Here is a 17,414-nt window from a genome sequence, read left to right as displayed (position 1 = left end):
GGGGCAGCAGGGTTTATAAGGGGCAGCAGGGTATATAGGAGGCAGCAGTTTATATAAGGGGCAGCAGGATATATAAGGGGCAGCAGAATATATAGGGGCAGCAGGTTATATAGGGGCAGCAGGGTATATAATGGGCAGCAGGATATATAGGGGCAGCAGGATATATAGAGGGCAGCAGGGTATATAGGAGGCAGCAAGATATTTAGGTGGCAGCAAGATATATAGGGGAAGCCGGATATATAGGGGACATCAGAATATATAAGGGGCAGCAGGATATGTAGGGGGCAGCAGGATATATAGGACGGCTACGGAAGTGCATGTGTATTTGCGGTCAGTAAAAACCCTTATGGTCGTTTGCTTGAGGCCTAAAAGTTCTACTGGTACCTTCACCATCCTACTTCTACACATGCGGCAGTCCAACTGGTGTAAACCTTCACATTCACGTGCCCTCTGTCCTGGTTGTACGCCCACAGTCAACCCCACCGTTTCTCCACTCTTCTACTGCTAATCTCCACCCATCCTTGCCCCAATCAAGACCCCTGATTCAGGAATTAGTTAGAAATCCAGAATTTGATCTAATATTTGAAAATGTTACAACTCCCTTTTCACCCTCAAACTTGTTCTACTTTTATTCATGAATGACTCTGCGGCTCGTTACATGTTATGTATGTAGTGACTTCATTATCCTAATTGATTATCATTTGTCTCTTCTCAGGTGTTTCCCAAGGAGTTAAAGCCCCCCAAATTTGTCGAGAATGTAAAGGTCTACTGACGGAAACAGGCGTGACCCAAAAATTCTATCAGATTTTGGTTAAAAGGGCTAATTATTCAGCCTGCCCAAACAATATTGTCACGTAAGAGAGATACCTATTTATACAACCCCTCTAAGTCCATCCTCTTACAGTAAAACTGCAGCTTAAAGTGAATGGTCAACATTCAGAAATGATTAAATTCTTGATATATATTTAAAGGGTCAAAGCTCTGTTTTCTGATACAGAGCTTCATAATCCCTGCACCAAGTTTAGGAGCTTTTCATGGTTGGAAGTGTCTATTATTTATGCTCCATGAACACTTCTTGTCTATGTTACCATCATGGTTAGAAGCACCTCTTGTACTGTGCCCCATCATAGTGAGGAGCACCTCTGTTTTCTGCCTCCAACATGGTGAGGAGCACCTCTTTTCTATGCTCCCATCAATGTTAGAAGCACCTCTTTTTTTATATTCCCTTCATGGTAAGGAGCAGCTCTTCTTTATGCTCCCATCAAGGTTAGGCTCACCTATTTTCTATGTACCCATCATGGTGAGGAGCACCTATTGTCTATTCGCCCATACTAGTGAGTAGCACCTCTTGTCTATGTACCCATCATAGTTAGGAGCATTTCTTGTCTCTGTTCCCATCATTGAGAGAAGCACCCTTTGTCTATGTTCTTATCTTGTTTAGGAGCCAGTCTTGTCTATAATAACATCCTGGCGAGGAGCACCTCTTGTCTATGTATCCATCATGGTGAGGAGCACCTCTTGTCTATGCCCCCATCCTGGTTAGGAGCACTTCTTGTCCCTGTTACTATTATGGTGAGGAGCCCTTCTTGTCTCTATTCCCATCATGGAGAGGAGCACCTCTTGTATATGTCCCCATCATGGTTAGAAGCTCCTCTTGTCTATGTCCCCATCATGGTTGGGAGCCCCTATTGTCTATGTTCCCATAAAGGTTAGGAGAACCTCTTGTCTATGCGCCCATCCTGGTGAGGAGCACCTCTTGTCTATGTACCCATCATGGTGAGGAGCACCTCTTGTCTATGCCCCCATCCTGGTTAGGAGCACTTCTTGTCCCTGTTACTTTTATGGTGAGGAGCACTTCTTGTCCCTGTTACTATTATGGTGAGGAGCACTTCTTGTCTCTGTTCCCATCATGGAGAGGAGCACCTCTTGTATATGTCCCCATCATGGTTAGAAGCCACTCTTGTCTATGTCCCCATCATGGTTGGGAGCCCCTATTGTCTCATGGTTGGGAGCCCCTATTGTCTATGTTCCCATAAAGGTTAGGAGAACCTCTTGTCTATGCGCCCATCCGGTGAGGAGCACCTCTTGTCTATGTACCCATCATGGTGAGGAGCACCTCTTGTCTATGCCCCCATCCTGGTTAGGAGCACTTCTTGTCCCTGTTACTATTATGGTGAGGAGCACTTCTTGTCCCTGTTACTATTATGGTGAGGAGCACTTCTTGTCTCTGTTCCCATCATGGAGAGGAACACCTCTTGTATATGTCCCCATCATGGTTAGAAGCACCTCTTGTCTAGATCCTTTCTTGGTTAGAAGTGTCTATTGTTTATGCTCCATGAATATTTCTTGTCTATTTTACCATCATGGTTAGAAGCACCTCTTGTCCTATGCCCCATCATAGTGAAGAACACCTCTGGTCATTGCCCCCAACATGGTGAGGAGCACCCCTTGTCTATGCTCCCATCAAGGTTAGGAGGAACTCTTTGTTATATTCCCCTCATTGTCAGGAGCAGCTCTTCTTTATGCTCCCATCAGGGTTAGGTGCACCTATTATCTATGCACCCATCATGGTGAGGAGCACCTCTTGACTATGTACCCATCACGATGAGGAGCATCTCTTGTCTATGTGCCCATCCTGGGGAGGAGCACCTATTGTCTATGTACCCATCATAGTTAGGAGCACTTCTTGTCTCTGTTCCCATCATGGAGAGGAACACCCTTCGTCTATGTCCCTATCATGTTTAGGAGCCCATCTTGTCTATAAGCCCATCCTGGCGAGAAGCACCTCTTGTCTATGTATCCATCATGGGGATGAGCACCTCTTGTCTATCCTGGTTAGGAGCACTTCTTGTCCCTGTTACTATTATGGTGAGGAGCCCTTCTTGTCTCTGTTCCCATCATGGAGAGGAGCACCTCTTGTATATGTCGCCATCATGGTTAGAAGCCCCTCTTGTCTATGTCCTTATCATGGTTAGGAGTACTTCTTGTTTATGTTCCCATATAGGTTAGGAGCACTTCTTGTCTATGCACCCAAACTAGTGAGGAGCACCTCTTGTCTATCCACCAATCCTGGTTAGGAACACTTCTTGTCACTGTTCCCATTATGGTGAAGAGCACTTCTTGTCTCTGTTCCATCATAGAGAGGAATACCTTATGTTTATGTCCCCATCATGTTTAGGAGCCCCTCTTGTCTATGTCCCATCATGTTTAGGAGCCGCTCTTTTATATGTCCCCATCATGTTTAGGAGCCCCTCTTGTCTATGTCCCATCATGTTTAGGAGCCGCTCTTTTATATGTCCCCATCATGTTTAGGAGCCCCTCTTGTCTATGTCCCATCATGTTTAGTAGCCCCTCTTGTCTATGTCCCATCATGTTTAGGAGGGCCTCTAGTCTATGTTCCCATTATTTTTAGAAGCCCCACTTGTCTCTGTTCCATCATTGTTTATTCTCTGTATATGATTGGTGTATCATCCTGTCCTATCACTCTCATAACTTTTTGTTTATTTTCCTCTCATTTTCAGATTTAAACTACCAAATAAAACCTACTGTGGCTCCAAAATGGAATCGTGGGTGATCAATCTCATCAAGTGCATTGACCAAGGTGAGATTCCATGGCTACAGTGGGCAATACGACAATGAATATAGATGATGAAATCATTAATGCCGGTCAGAGCTTTTTTTTTTTTTTGTCTTTCTAAGGAAGTTCTATTATCTCTCAAAAAAAGATATACAGTAATTGTCTGCACAATTCGTCTTTATTCATTTATTCCCCCATTTTATTTCCATATTGATCACACATTGATGAGTAGATAGATAGATAGATAGATAGATAGATAGATAGATAGATAGATAGATAGATAGATAGATAGATAGATAGATAGATAGATAGATAGATAGATAGATAGATATGAGATAGATAGATATGAGATAGATAGATAGATAGATAGATAGATAGATAGATAGATAGATAGATAGATAGATAGATAGATAGATAGATAGATATGAGATAGATAGATAGATAGATATTAGATAGATAGATAGATAGATAGATAGATAGATAGATAGATAGATAGATAGATAGATAGATAGATAGATATGAGATAGATAGATAGATAGATAGATAGATAGATAGATAGATCGATAGATAGATAGATAGATAGATCGATAGATAGATAGATAGATAGATAGATAGATAGATCGATAGATAGATATGAGATAGATAGATATGAGATAGATAGATATGAGATAGATAAATAGATAGATATGAGATAGATAGATAGATAGATAGATAGATAGATAGATAGATAGATAGATAGATAGATAGATAGATAGATAGATAGATAGATAGATATTAGATAGATAGATAGATAGATAGATAGATATGAGATAGATAGATATGAGATAGATAGATAGATAGATAGATAGATAGATAGATAGATATGAGATAGATAGATATGAGATAGATAGATATGAGATAGATAGATATGAGATAGATATGAGATAGATAGATAGATATGAGATAGATAGATATGAGATAGATAGATAGATATGAGATAGATAGTTGTTTGTTTTTTTTAAACTCGTTTTATTGAAAATAAACTGTCAGAGTCAATTCATCACATACATCAGGATAACAGTATACAACCATCAGTACATATATCAGTAGAATCGATACACATAGACAAGCGTACTCGCAGGTACACACTGAGCCGGACCGCGGTACGCAGACCACGTATGCATAGTACAATTAGATCAAAACAATATAATGAAACGTTTATTCTAATACAAGAAATACTTGCCTACATTTCAATAGCCTTCAGTTAAGCACCAATTATCCCGTACGGCAAGGAAAAAGAACACATGGATGTGCGCCATCCACCCGAGTCCCTTACCCACTTCCTCCCCCAGCATGAGTCAGAGCAGCAGATATCCCTTGGACTGTACAGTGAGTGAGATTCGATGAGCACCAACCACCCCAGATCAGATCGAATTTAGCCGGCTTCCCCCGGTGTTTATACACTACTTTTTCAAAGGGAAGTATGTCATTGATCAATTTACGCCACTGCGCCACTGTTGGTGCCCTATCCGCCATCCACCTTATGGCCACCGCCTTCCTTGCCATAAAGAGTGATTCCCTAAAAAAGGTCCTCTCATATGTCGACCTACTCCTCTGAAAGAAGTCCCAACAAACACACCTCCGGCCTGCGAGGTATCGTCTTCCCCATCACTGCCGTCAATAATGCGACCACCTCCTCCCAAAAGCTAAGGATCCAATGACATCCCCACATCAAATGAATAAAATCAGCCCTATCCTCCCCACACCTATGACATTGTGAGGATGCCATCCGTCCCATACGGTATAATCTTATGGGCGTTAAATAACATTGGTGGATGATAAACAGTTGCACCAGTTTATTATTAGCAGCGGGTGAAACTAGCAAGTGGGACCCCTGAGCCTCCCTCCAGTCCTCAGCTGTAAGTTGTGGAATAAGTTCTCGCCACCTATCCTCAGCCGCTAGGGGCTCCAGTCGCAATTTAGAATCTAGTAGAAAGGAATAAATTTGGGACACGACTCCACGCGTAAACGGAGTGCCCAACCTCACCACCAAGTCATAGCTAGAGATGTTTGTGGAGTTCAGTGGGAATTGTGCTAGTAGAGTATGGTGAAGCTGCATACAGTATAACTCATCCCCCGGTGGTATATTAAAAGCCGCCCGAATCTCACTCATCGCCATGACAGATCCGTCCCCCGTTAGTAGTTGTGATAGGGTATTTACATCTCTAGAGGACCAATAGTTCTTCCCCAATAGCCCATGTAGATGAGAAAAACTCGGATTATCCCACAGCGGACTCTCCGCCACCACCCCAACAAATCCCAGTAGATCTCTAACCTGTTGCCATACTCGTCTGGCCAGCTTATGCAAGGGTAACAGAGAGCGATGTCTAAAATCATGCGGTTCCAATAACGGCCACATGCTGTTCAAGCCCAGGACCCGAGCCAGATGACACTCAGCATTAGTAGTTAGGGGGGAGGAGACCCAAGATATCAAATACCTGAGCTGACCCGCCAGATAATATAAAAAAACATCTGGTAACGCAGCCCCCGCCTCATCTTTAGGTTACTGAAGAGTAGAAAGCTTGAGTTTAGATCTCACCCCCCCCCCATACAAAAGGCGCGAATAGCGAGTTTATTATTTTCAACAAGCGTTTAGGCACCAATACATCCATATGTTCCAGCACATACAAAAGCTTTGGCAAGACAATCATCTTTAGTATATTAACGCGATCTGCCACCGACAGAGGCAGGCTTTTCCACACCTGTAGTTTATCCCTTAGGTAAGTCACAAGAGGTGCTACATTTAACCCATACGATCGATAGCTATCCCTAGCAATATTCATCCCCAGGTATTTGAATTCTGGATTAACTTGTAAACCACAGAACTGAGTGCCCCAACCACAGTCATCCTGCCTCAAAGGCATCAGATACGATTTGGACCAATTAATCAGCAACCCAGAATACCTCCCAAAGTCATTAATAAGGGAAATGGCCCTAGGAAGAGTGGCATTGGGGTTAGCCATAAACAGCGCCATGTCGTCCGCATATAACCCTATGCGGTCCTCTTTGGGCCCTATTCTAATCCCCCTATATGCGGGATCGCGCCTGATATTAATAGCCAGTGGTTCAATGGCCAATGCGAAGAGAAGTGGCGAAAGTGGACACCCCTGTCTCGTGCCCCTATGGAGGCCAAAGGAAGGGGACAGGATCCCATTCACCAGCACCTGCGTCCGTGGAGATTTATACATCAAGGAGACCCATTTAATGAATCCATCCCCAAACCCAAATTGTCAGCAAATAAGGCCATTCAACCGAGTCAAAAGCCTTGGAAGTCCAGAGACGCCAAAGCCCAGTCCTGCTGTTCCCCCCAACCAATCTGTGCCACTACCTGCACCCGTCTTATATTCTCCGAAGTGGACTTGCCCGGTATAAAGCCACACTGATCTGGATGGATAATCTCCTTTATCACAGTACATAGTCGATTAGCCAGCATCTTGATCAGGATTTTGTAATCAACTGTCAGCAGTGAAATCGGTCTATATGAACTACATTCATCAGGGTTTTTTCCTGGTTTTAACAACACAACTATGGTGGCATCACACATGGAATCCGGAAGAGCAGAGCTCCCGTAGCTATGTTCAAACAGGGCCAACAATTGGGGGGCCAGCAGCTCCCCGTATTGTAAATATACCTCAAGGGGAATACCATCTGGCCCTGAAGCCTTCCCCTTAGACATAGACGCCACCCCCTCCAAAATTTCTTCCACAGTAAAATGGGCATCTAGCATTGCCACCTGCTCAGCTGTCAAAGTAGGAAACGTTATTCCATCCAAATACAGCTCCAACTCATCCAGCGCATAATCAACCCGCGAAGAATACAGCTGATCATAAAAGTGTGTGAATTGCGCGAGAATATCCCCCGGGGAGGTGCAGAGTCTATCGCCTGGCCCCGCTATACACATCACCGGAGGGGATCTAGAACTGTTCCTTACCACATGAGCAAGAATTTTACCCGATTGATTGCCCAATTCAAAATGAGACTGTTTACTAAAAAATAGACTACAAGAAGTCTTATCCCTCAAGACCTGCAAGTACTGTCTACCCAAATCCAGCCATGCATTCCGGTTCGCCGGTGAGGGATTCAGGACGAACACCCGTTCCGCCTGTGTACATCTACATGCTAAATCCTCCTCCTGAAGGGCTGAAGCGCGTTTAACATATGATATGGAAGATCGGAGACATCCCCTCAAATAGGCCTTGAGGGTGTCCCACACCAGCGAGCGGTTCTCTGTCTGAGCATGGGCCTCTATAAATATTGCCAACTGATCCGGTATGCGATCATTTTGCTGAATGAGCTGCAGCCAAAAGGGATGAATGTTACCCATTCCCCATCTACCTGTCTGTGGCTTTTTCAATGTCAGCAATATTGGGCTATGATCCGAGATCCCCCTCGGTAAATGAGCTACAGAGTCAACCTCCTGGAAAACAGCAGGTGAGCCAAAGATATAGTAAATTCTGGACAGCGCGTTATATTGTGGGGTGTGACACGTATACTCTCTAATCCCCTTGTGCGTCGCTCTCCACAAATCAATCCAGCCCATCTCTTGCACAAGAAGACCTAGCTGAGATAAGCCTTCATCCGCCTCTGCTGGATCTGTAACGAATATGGCACGATCTCCATCCACAACTCGCAATCTAGCTGGATAGGCCATCGAGGAGAAAAATCCGGATAGATGGACACCGAGGCATTTTCAAAGTGTATTCCTCCGGCCTTCCGAGCTTCCAGCAGAACCGTGTCCCGGTCTTTACAATTTAACATCCGAGCAAGCAGAGGTCTTGGGGGAGCACCCGGAACTGGTTGCCGCGCTGGGACCCTGTGCGCCCTCTCCACCGCGTACGCCAACGAGAAGGAGGCATCTGGAAAGGTATCCCGGAACCATTTTTCCACAAATTCCCCAGGCCCCTACCCCTCCGCCCTCTCCGGCAATCCCACAATGCGGAGATTATTGCAGCGTGATCTGTTCTCTAAATTGTTGGCTTTCTGGCGCCACAAATCAACTTTACGGTGCTGATCCTGGATAGCCGCAGCCATGCTTGCAGTGAGAACCTCCAAGGCTGAAATCCTGCCCTCTGCCTCCGTGACTCTCTCCCGCACATTTTGCAGATGCTGCCTCAGTAGGCCCACATCCACTCTCACCTCATCAATCTTGGCAGTTAGCGACGTGCGCGTCTCCAGAATGGCTGTCAGCAGCTTATCCGAGGCCTCTTGAAGTGTGATCCCCGCATCCTGCACCGAGGGAGCAGGTGTTGAAGTCCCAGCCACAGCCGCAGCAGACGCCTGCGCCGCGGAGCTCCCGCCGGCGCCATCTTGGATCACCACGCGGGTATATGATTTCACCATTTCAGCCGCGTTCATCGCTTTAGGCGGGCTCTCTCTTTTTCCTGGAAGATGTCCTTCCCTTCCGACGCAGCAGGTAAGGAATTTTGGCTGTTTTCAGTGATTACAGCACCATCAGGAGGATGTTAGACAGGATGCTGGCCCGGAGCTACCGACACACACGTCCTCTCACATCTGCCGCTGGCCACGCCCCTGAGATAGATATTTATGAGATAGATAGATAGATAGATAGGCCCATTATATGAATTGCCATCTATGTTGTGTTCCCAACTAATAATCTTGGTCTCGTTTTTGCAGGTAGAAACCCTTGTCTTCAGTCATCTGAGAGCCAGCAAGATTTCTCTAAAGGCTCTAACGAGAAGCCACCCACAACTAACCAAGAATCAACATCATCTACAGTCAGATTAGTTCCTTCTATAAGACTGTCCACACAGTACTGGAAAGAAGGAACATTTAAGCCCACCGAGAATACAATAGAAGACCTTCTTAGCACACAGGAAATCCAAAAGACCACCACAGATCTCACCTCCAGAGGTCTAACCACCACCGATCTCACTTCCACAGGTCTATTAACCACTGCACCAGACTCAGATTCGAATAACAGCCTACTGCATGGTACAGAACTGAATTTATAATGCATTATATCAATGTAGCTCCATAACAAAATGCTGACCCTAGACCACGGGTAGACTGAGGGATGTCAGGGTGGGACTGGTGGCATCACTTAATGAGACACCTTCAATTGATTCATTGGTTGAGCATCACAAGCTCAGTGGAGTAGGAAGTAATGGTGGGGGTCATCTCTATGGGGGGGGGAGGGGGGTTGTTTCCTCAAGCATTGGCCAATTGCCCGCTCAGTCCAATTCAACATTAGTTGTTTGATTTTTTCTGTCTAAAAATGTCTCCAGCTAAAACCCCACCTTTGTATTTCCCTCCTCATCTCTAACAGGTAATGAAACTCCAAACAAAGTTGACGAAGAAAGCAAAACGAAAAAAATGTCGATAGCCATTATCTTATTACTATTAATTGTCCTGGGAATGACGGCTGTTGGTACATATTTTTGGTGCCGGAAGGGGAAGTCTACTAAATGTGTGAAAAATTTTGCTGAGAAAAATAGCGGGAAGTATGAGTTAACACTTTTAGAAGAACCCGATAGCATTAAGGGGTGAAATCTCTCAGACGCCATGTTCTCTAGAAGATAAGGCTTATCGAAAGATCTTCTATCAACGTTACACCTTAACATGATCTACAGGATCAAAGTCCCAGAAATGCTTTCACTGACCTCTCATTGTGCTTTTTGCCACTGGATGCATAGGAAAGTTAGGACTGGGTCAACTGAGAGGGGTTGTAAACACAAAACCTTGACCCCAAAATAAAACAAAATGCCTCTGGATATAATGTGTTTGGGGGTCTACTCTCAACCACGTTGAAAATTATCAGGTTTCAAATGACCAAAATTTTGCACTGTGAGGTTTCTCAGCAGCTACATGAAAAGTTCTGTGTCCAGACACTCAATAAAGCAGCTCTTTCTGCCTTCTAACACAGCAGGAGGTCTCGGCACCACAGTCTCAAGCACCAAACACGAGGAGATTCCATCAGTCTTACTATCACTTCCAACACTCAAAAAACTTTAAAAACACCATCAGCAAATACTTAACTTAATGGGGCAGGACTTCCAATATTCTTCTAGATAGAGGCAGATACCCCAATGTGTCCAAATATTGCGTTACATCACTTTACTGTCTACAACCCCCTTCATGACAAAAGACAACTTGGAAGCAGTGGCTTGGAGAGATGACCCAAAGACTGTTCTGTAATATAAGATATTATTATATGTAGGTGGGTGTTAAGGAGTTATTCAAGGACCAATGTCCAGCCACTCCAGCGAACCATATATATCGGACTCTTTTATCAGTCATCTCCGTTTTTGAGGTTCTTAGATAACCAGTTGCCCAGAAGAAATGTTGAAGAACACAACAGGCTTGAAATTGACCAATGGCGCATGAAAGGAGTTTTCATCATTGGCCAAGAAGCCAAATCTGACCAGTCCATTTATTTCACCAGTGTCAACTTTAATGGTCCAAAAAGACAATAGTTCCACCCTGAAGCCCTACAAGCTAAGATGTCCACCTTCACCACCACCTGGTGAGGCATGTCTTGGTTCGTAGACCGGTATCATCATGATATACACTGTAGATCTAATCCTTTCCTTGTCCAAGCCTGACATCATGGAAACCACATTGAGGAACTGGATGGTTGTGTTGGGCTGAGATACTGAACTGTTCCATCTGTAGAATGACCCATTCCTCTCGTGTGAGGAAGGTTGAAGATTGTTTGCATTAGCCTCATCTTGTCAGTATAGATACGATAGAGTAAAACATTGGTCTCACCATGGAAAGTCCTGTAATTTCTGCACTGATTGTCCTCTTATTGCCCAACGTAGAGGGAATTTTTATATTTTATTTTGGTCTCAGAACCGGTCATGTGTGACACTGATGATACCGCAGCCACTTGTCATAGCGAAACAGTTACTTCTTGAAAAACATTTTCTGAAAAGGTTCTCTACTGATGGATGTATCTTTACTGCCATCTGAGCAAAGTCAACTGCAAAATTATAGAATCTGCTTTATTCACCGTCTTCTGAGTGAAGCTCCACCTATGACGAACATTGGATCTAAACTTAGTTAATATAAAATTCAGGATCTTTGTAAAATGTCTTCAATCCCTTTTCAATATTTATTTAAATTTCCAGTACATTTTCGTGCACTGTTGGAGATTTTTGTATATGGAAAACATCAATAAGTTGCTCTTGACGGATCTATTATTTTTATAATGTGTCTCTAGTTTACTGGTGCCATGTCTTGAATTGGCTGTGAGTCTTATATCTCATTACCACTTTCATACCTCCTACAGTCGTGATCATTAACTCATGAGTCACGTGTTGTACCCGTTTTTATTACCTGTCCATATTCTAGGTGTTTCAACCTGACCCCTTCCCCAAGAGTTATACTGAACCGAACTTACAGTATCATAGGGATCATATGTATTTGTGAACTGGGTATTTTCACAAGTCATAATAAGGATAAAGTTTAAACTATAATAGCTCCATTCACATTAGTTGTCCTACTTGTTGATGGTTTCCATGTAGAAACAGATTTTTTTTTTCTAGATATATTACAGTTATGCTAGACATTATAAAGCCAATGGTAAAAAAAAAAGTGGATATATTTTTATTCTCTTCTGTACACATTGGATTAACACTGTATAGCATACCTGTAATTACCCCCAAGACCTGGGAACGGAGTATTACCCAACAAGCCTGAGTCAGTTGTATATATAATGAAATTATAGGGCTATATTTGATCTGTACGTCAGCTGGTCTGGATGAAGGGACGGCGATCAAAGGGTCAAAAAGGACTGCATGACTCCTCCCACTATCATAAAGTGAGAAATTAACCCCTTATTTTTGGTCATTTTAAAGGAAAGCGGTGACATGCAGATATCTTCTGTTTTAGGAAGGAAAGTAAAGCCATACGGCAACTTGTAAATGTAGTGTTTTTGCTTTTTACATTAACTGTTTATCAAAAGACATAAGTTGTAATGCTGGGAGTTGTAGTTTCACAAGAGCTGGGGAGCAGCGGGTTGGAGACCACTGACCTAAAGGAAAGAGGAGGATAAACTCATGATGAACGGGAAGGAAAATTGTGGGTAAAAAAAATAATTTTTCATTTAAAATTGAAGATCAATATAGGAACCTGGAAGGAGTTTTTCCGCTAATATGAGGCAGTGGGGGTTGTTTTTCTTGCTCTGGATCAACACAGCAGGATAATCGAGTGAAATTCCTAGACTTCCTTGGTTATAATGTATCAATAAAGTATTATTTTTCGAGGCGGAGCCTGACCGCTGAACGTGATGGCAGTATAACCACAGACTTGAACATCTCTAGAATCAGTAGTATCAGAGGCGGTGAATCACTCTGACTCAGTGGGACATAAGTTACAAGCCCAGGAGTCACAGCTAAACAAAGCTTTTACTCTGATCGAGGACATGGAAAACGGAAGCCGCAGAAAAAATATTCGGCTGAATGGTCTCCCAGAATCATATGCTAATGAGGCCCTGCCATCCATTGCGCAGCAAATTTTTGCCTCACTCTTGGGAGTAGAGAGGGCCAACAAAGTGGTGATTGAGCGCATCATTAGGGCACTGCGCCCCAAACCTACTGATCAACCAAGGGACATCATCTGTGGACTCTTAAGCTACGTGGACACAGCAGCTATTTTATCAGCTAATAGAGAACAACAGAGTCTTGTATTTGATGAATCCACTATAGAATTATACCAGGATATAGCAGCGTCCACACTGGCGAAACGGCGTATAATGCGACCGTTGCTCAAATTACCTTATACCTGGCTTTTCCCTTTCAGGCTGGCTATACTTAAGGAAGGCAGACGAATCCTGATTCATATTCCAGATGATCTTGAGGAAGCCTGGGAACGTCTGGGAATCCAACCGCTACATATACCATCATGGCTGCCGGCTCAAACGGACATTTCCCTCCCAGACCTACCAAAGATGGAACCGTGGTCGGTGTATTCCAAGCATAGATCTCCAAGAGGGAACAAGTCGTGCACAGCAGCATCAGATGTCACCACTTGAATGACCAAGCCATATTTTTCAGTCTTCTGTGTGATTTCACAAATGATTAGTCCATACTGTTATTTAGCTACGTATGGTTCATTGATCTTTAGAAATACATAAAAAGATGGCCAAAAGTGTCAAGTATGGTTTTTTTCGCAATACACTTTCTTTATTAGTAAGCTGTCATATAAATATTATCTTATGGATCCGAGCTAGGCCCCGGCTCAGGAATTGACTCCTTCCCCCATGCAGCGATGCGTTGGCGTTAGATTGCAGATGATAGTTGGATATCTCATCATCTTCCTTTCTTTTATGAAACTATTCTGGTTGCCAACTATGTCATCAAAAGGCTGCAGTTCTGTATTGTTCATATATTTTACATGTTGTTTCTGTCGTTTCCCTTTCCCACTATTTTATTCCTTTCCCCCATTAGGTACTAGCGTTGTTAAAAAATGAACAAGTGTCTATAGCTTTTTTACAGGAAACTTACTTTAAAGGAACAGTGTCATCACAAATTATTTTTTTATATGTTAAAGATGTTAGTGCTTTATTAAAAACGTTTATATTCATTTGTGTGTTTGTGTTTTACTTTTTCTTATTTTTACACTTTTTCTTCCCTATGGGGGCTGCCATTTTTTTTCCATTTCTGTCTGTGTCGATTAACGACACATACAGACATGGAATACGGCAGCCACAGTCCCATAGGGACTGCGAACGGCTCCCGTCCCATTGACTTCCGTGTACGGCGTCTGTGTGGGAACTGCGCATGCGCCGCTCCCACACAGTCCAATTCTAAATTGGCGCCGTCCGGCGCCATTTTCCTGTGGACCGGAAGTCGCGGCCGGACAGTAATATTACTACTTCCGGTCGCGGCTTCCGGATTTGTGCACTTGGACCAGCGGCAGCAAACGGAGCGGACGGGCCGGAGGGAGCCGCGGCGGCAGGAGCAGGTAAGAGATTTCAATGTATGTTCGTGTTTGTGTGTGTTTACTACTGTATGTAAACCTACTACACTGTGTGTTAGCTCAAAAAATGGCGACACACAGTGTAGGAGGTTACACCGTTCAAACCCCTCGTTTATCCCGGCACTAGCCAGGATAAAGGAGGGGGGGATGCTGAGAGCTCACTAGAGCGAGGGCTTTTAACCCAATGTTGCAATGCTGCAATTTTGGGAATAGCTCCATCTAGTGACCAAAAATGGGTAGTATTATAAATTTAGAATTAATTTATAATATTTCCTGACTCGTGAAAAAAAAAAAAAAAATTTGAACAATGTTTAATCACCCACACACTAAATGTTTAATTTAAAAAAACAAAACATGCTTTTCTGGCAACACAATGCCTTTAAGGGCCAGTTCACGCAGAGTTTTTTTGACATGTTTTTTTTGACGCGGAAACCGCGTCGGAAAACGCGTAAAAAAACGGCCAAAAATGCCTCCCATTTTCGCTGCGTTTTTCGCCTGCAGCCATTGTGCGCCGCGGCCAAAAAACGCTACAAAATAAGCTTCTTCTGCCTCCCATTGATGTCAATGGGAGGTCAGAAGCGTAAATGTCCGAAGATAGGGCATGTCCCTTCATTTTCTCGCGAGCCGGTTTTTACAGCAAGGCAAGCGTAATCTAATTTTACATGACAGTTTACAGCGTAATCTCGCGAGATTACGCTTGCCTTGCTGTAAATCTCACACAAACGTTACCGAGGTGTCAGGATTGTGAATAGACATCACGTCCTGGCTGGAGGTAATGTATATTCACTGTCAGGACATTTGAGTAACGTTAATGTGTGTGTATGTGGCTGCACATAGTGATCTAGTAAGAACACTATGTGCTGGAATGGGGAGAAGCGTAGGACGCTGATTGGTCACTGATTGGTCAGCGTCATACACTTCTCTCCACAACGCCCACTTGGTCAAAAAGTAAAACACGCCCAGTTGTCCATTAAGAAAGTCATTTGTAATGGCAGGGGGTAGGGAGACGGACAAGTGAGCCCTAATCTACCCGCCACTCTGTCCCTGCCTACTTGCAACGACCCGCCCTAGGCGACGGGGTACAACTGGGCGGCGGTCCCTGCGCTCAGTAAGTGCACGACAAACACGACAAACATACAAGGAACACAAGCAAGGAAAAGGGGCCGTTGCCCACGGCAACACCGTGAGCAACCAGAGTGGTGAACGAGCCGAGTCAAGCCAGGAGTGTGCGAGGTACAAAACGAAAAGCAGAAGAGTAGTCGGTAAGCCAGGGTCTGTATGGAGCAGGATCAAAAATAGCAGGAGCTGTAGCTGGGCCAGGAAACCACAAGGAAAGAAACACAAGCAATAACAAGCACCGAGGGACAGGAAGTGCAGGCTTAAATAGACCGAGGGCGGGAGCTAGCTGAGTCTGGCCAGGTTACGATAGGCTCTCCCACTCCTAAGCCTGCCAGCCTGAATGGTGGAAGCAGGAGTCAGTCTCAGGGATGTATTCTCAGGTGCTGACTGATTAGTTCTTGGATTTAACCCCGAAGCTGTGCCTGGCAGATCCTTTACAGTACCCCCCCTTTTATGAGGGGCCACCGGACCCTTTCTAAGTGGACCTGGCTTACTGGGGAAACGCAGGTGGAACCTCCTGACCAATACCCCAGCGTGAACATCCCGGGCGGGTACCCAAGTCCTCTCCTCGGGCCCGTATCCTCTCCAATGGACCAGGTACTGGAGGGAGCCTTGGACCATCTTGCTGTCCACAATCCTGGCCACCTCGAATTCCACCCCCTCCGGGGTGAGGATGGGAACAGGAGGTCTCCTCGAGGGAGCCAAGGACGGGGAGCAGCGTTTGAGGAGGGAGGCATGAAACACGTCGTGTATGCGAAAAGACGGATGTAACTCCAGCCGGAAGGAGACAGGATTGAGGACCTCAATGACCTTATACGGCCCAATAAACCGGGGAGCAAACTTCTTGGACGGAACCTTGAGACGCAAGTTCCTAGACGACAACCACACCAGATCCCCGACCATAAACAGGGGGTTAGCAGAACGTTTTTTATCAGCCTGAGTTTTTTGTACGCCCTGGGACACCTCTAGGTTTTTCTGAACCTGGGCCCAGACTGTGCACAGTTCCCGATGAACGACCTCTACCTCAGGATTGTTGGAACTACCAGGTGAAACGGAGGAGAACCGTGGATTAAACCCAAAATTACAAAAAAAAGGAGAGACCCCTGACGACTTACTGACCCGGTTATTAAGGGAAAATTCGGCGAGGGGAATGAAAGAGACCCAATCAAATTGACAGTCAGAGACAAAACACCTTAAGTATTGTTCTAGAGATTGATTAGTCCTCTCCGTTTGGCCATTGGTTTCAGGATGGAAGGCAGAGGAGAAGGACAGATCAATCCCCAACTTCATACAGAAGGCTCTCCAAAACAATGAAACAAATTGTACCCCTCTGTCCGAAACAATATTGACAGGGACACCATGGAGACGCAGGATGTGTTTGACAAACAAGGTAGCCAACGTTTTGGCGTTGGGTAGTTTCTTGAGGGGCACAAAATGGCACATCTTACTGAAGCGGTCCACCACCACCCACACCACCGACTTGCCTTGGGATGGAGGCAAATCGGTGATAAAATCCATGGAGATATGTGTCTAAGGTCTCTGGGGAATGGGCAACGAACGTAGTAAGCCCGCTGGTCGGGACCTGGGAGTCTTGGACCTAGCACAAACCTCACAAGCGGCGACGTAGGCCTTAACGTCTTTAGGCAACCCAGGCCACCAATAATTTCTGGTAATGAGGTGTTTGGTACCCAGGATGCCTGGATGGCCAGATAGTGCGGAGTCATGATTTTCCCTAAGT

General features: G+C 44.6%; 1 protein-coding gene across 1 annotated transcript in view; it reads left to right on the top strand.

Moving 5' to 3' along the window:
• LOC142750237 (uncharacterized) overlaps window positions 1–14,132 on the top strand; it is a 36,755-nt gene extending 22,623 nt beyond the window's left edge. Inside the window, exons 3-6 of the mRNA XM_075859179.1 lie at window positions 716–854; window positions 3,522–3,601; window positions 9,251–9,568; window positions 9,903–14,132. Coding sequence (XP_075715294.1) covers window positions 716–854; window positions 3,522–3,601; window positions 9,251–9,568; window positions 9,903–10,123 — 758 coding nt within the window. The 3' untranslated portion in view covers window positions 10,124–14,132. The remainder of the gene's footprint in view (window positions 1–715; window positions 855–3,521; window positions 3,602–9,250; window positions 9,569–9,902) is intronic.
• Window positions 14,133–17,414: the final 3,282 nt, after the last annotated feature.

The sequence above is a fragment of the Rhinoderma darwinii genome, chromosome 3, assembly GCF_050947455.1.
Source record: "Rhinoderma darwinii isolate aRhiDar2 chromosome 3, aRhiDar2.hap1, whole genome shotgun sequence".
Classification (NCBI taxonomy): domain Eukaryota; kingdom Metazoa; phylum Chordata; class Amphibia; order Anura; family Rhinodermatidae; genus Rhinoderma; species Rhinoderma darwinii.
Note: the sequence above shows the minus strand (reverse complement) of the source record. Positions and strands in the feature narration are given on the sequence as shown.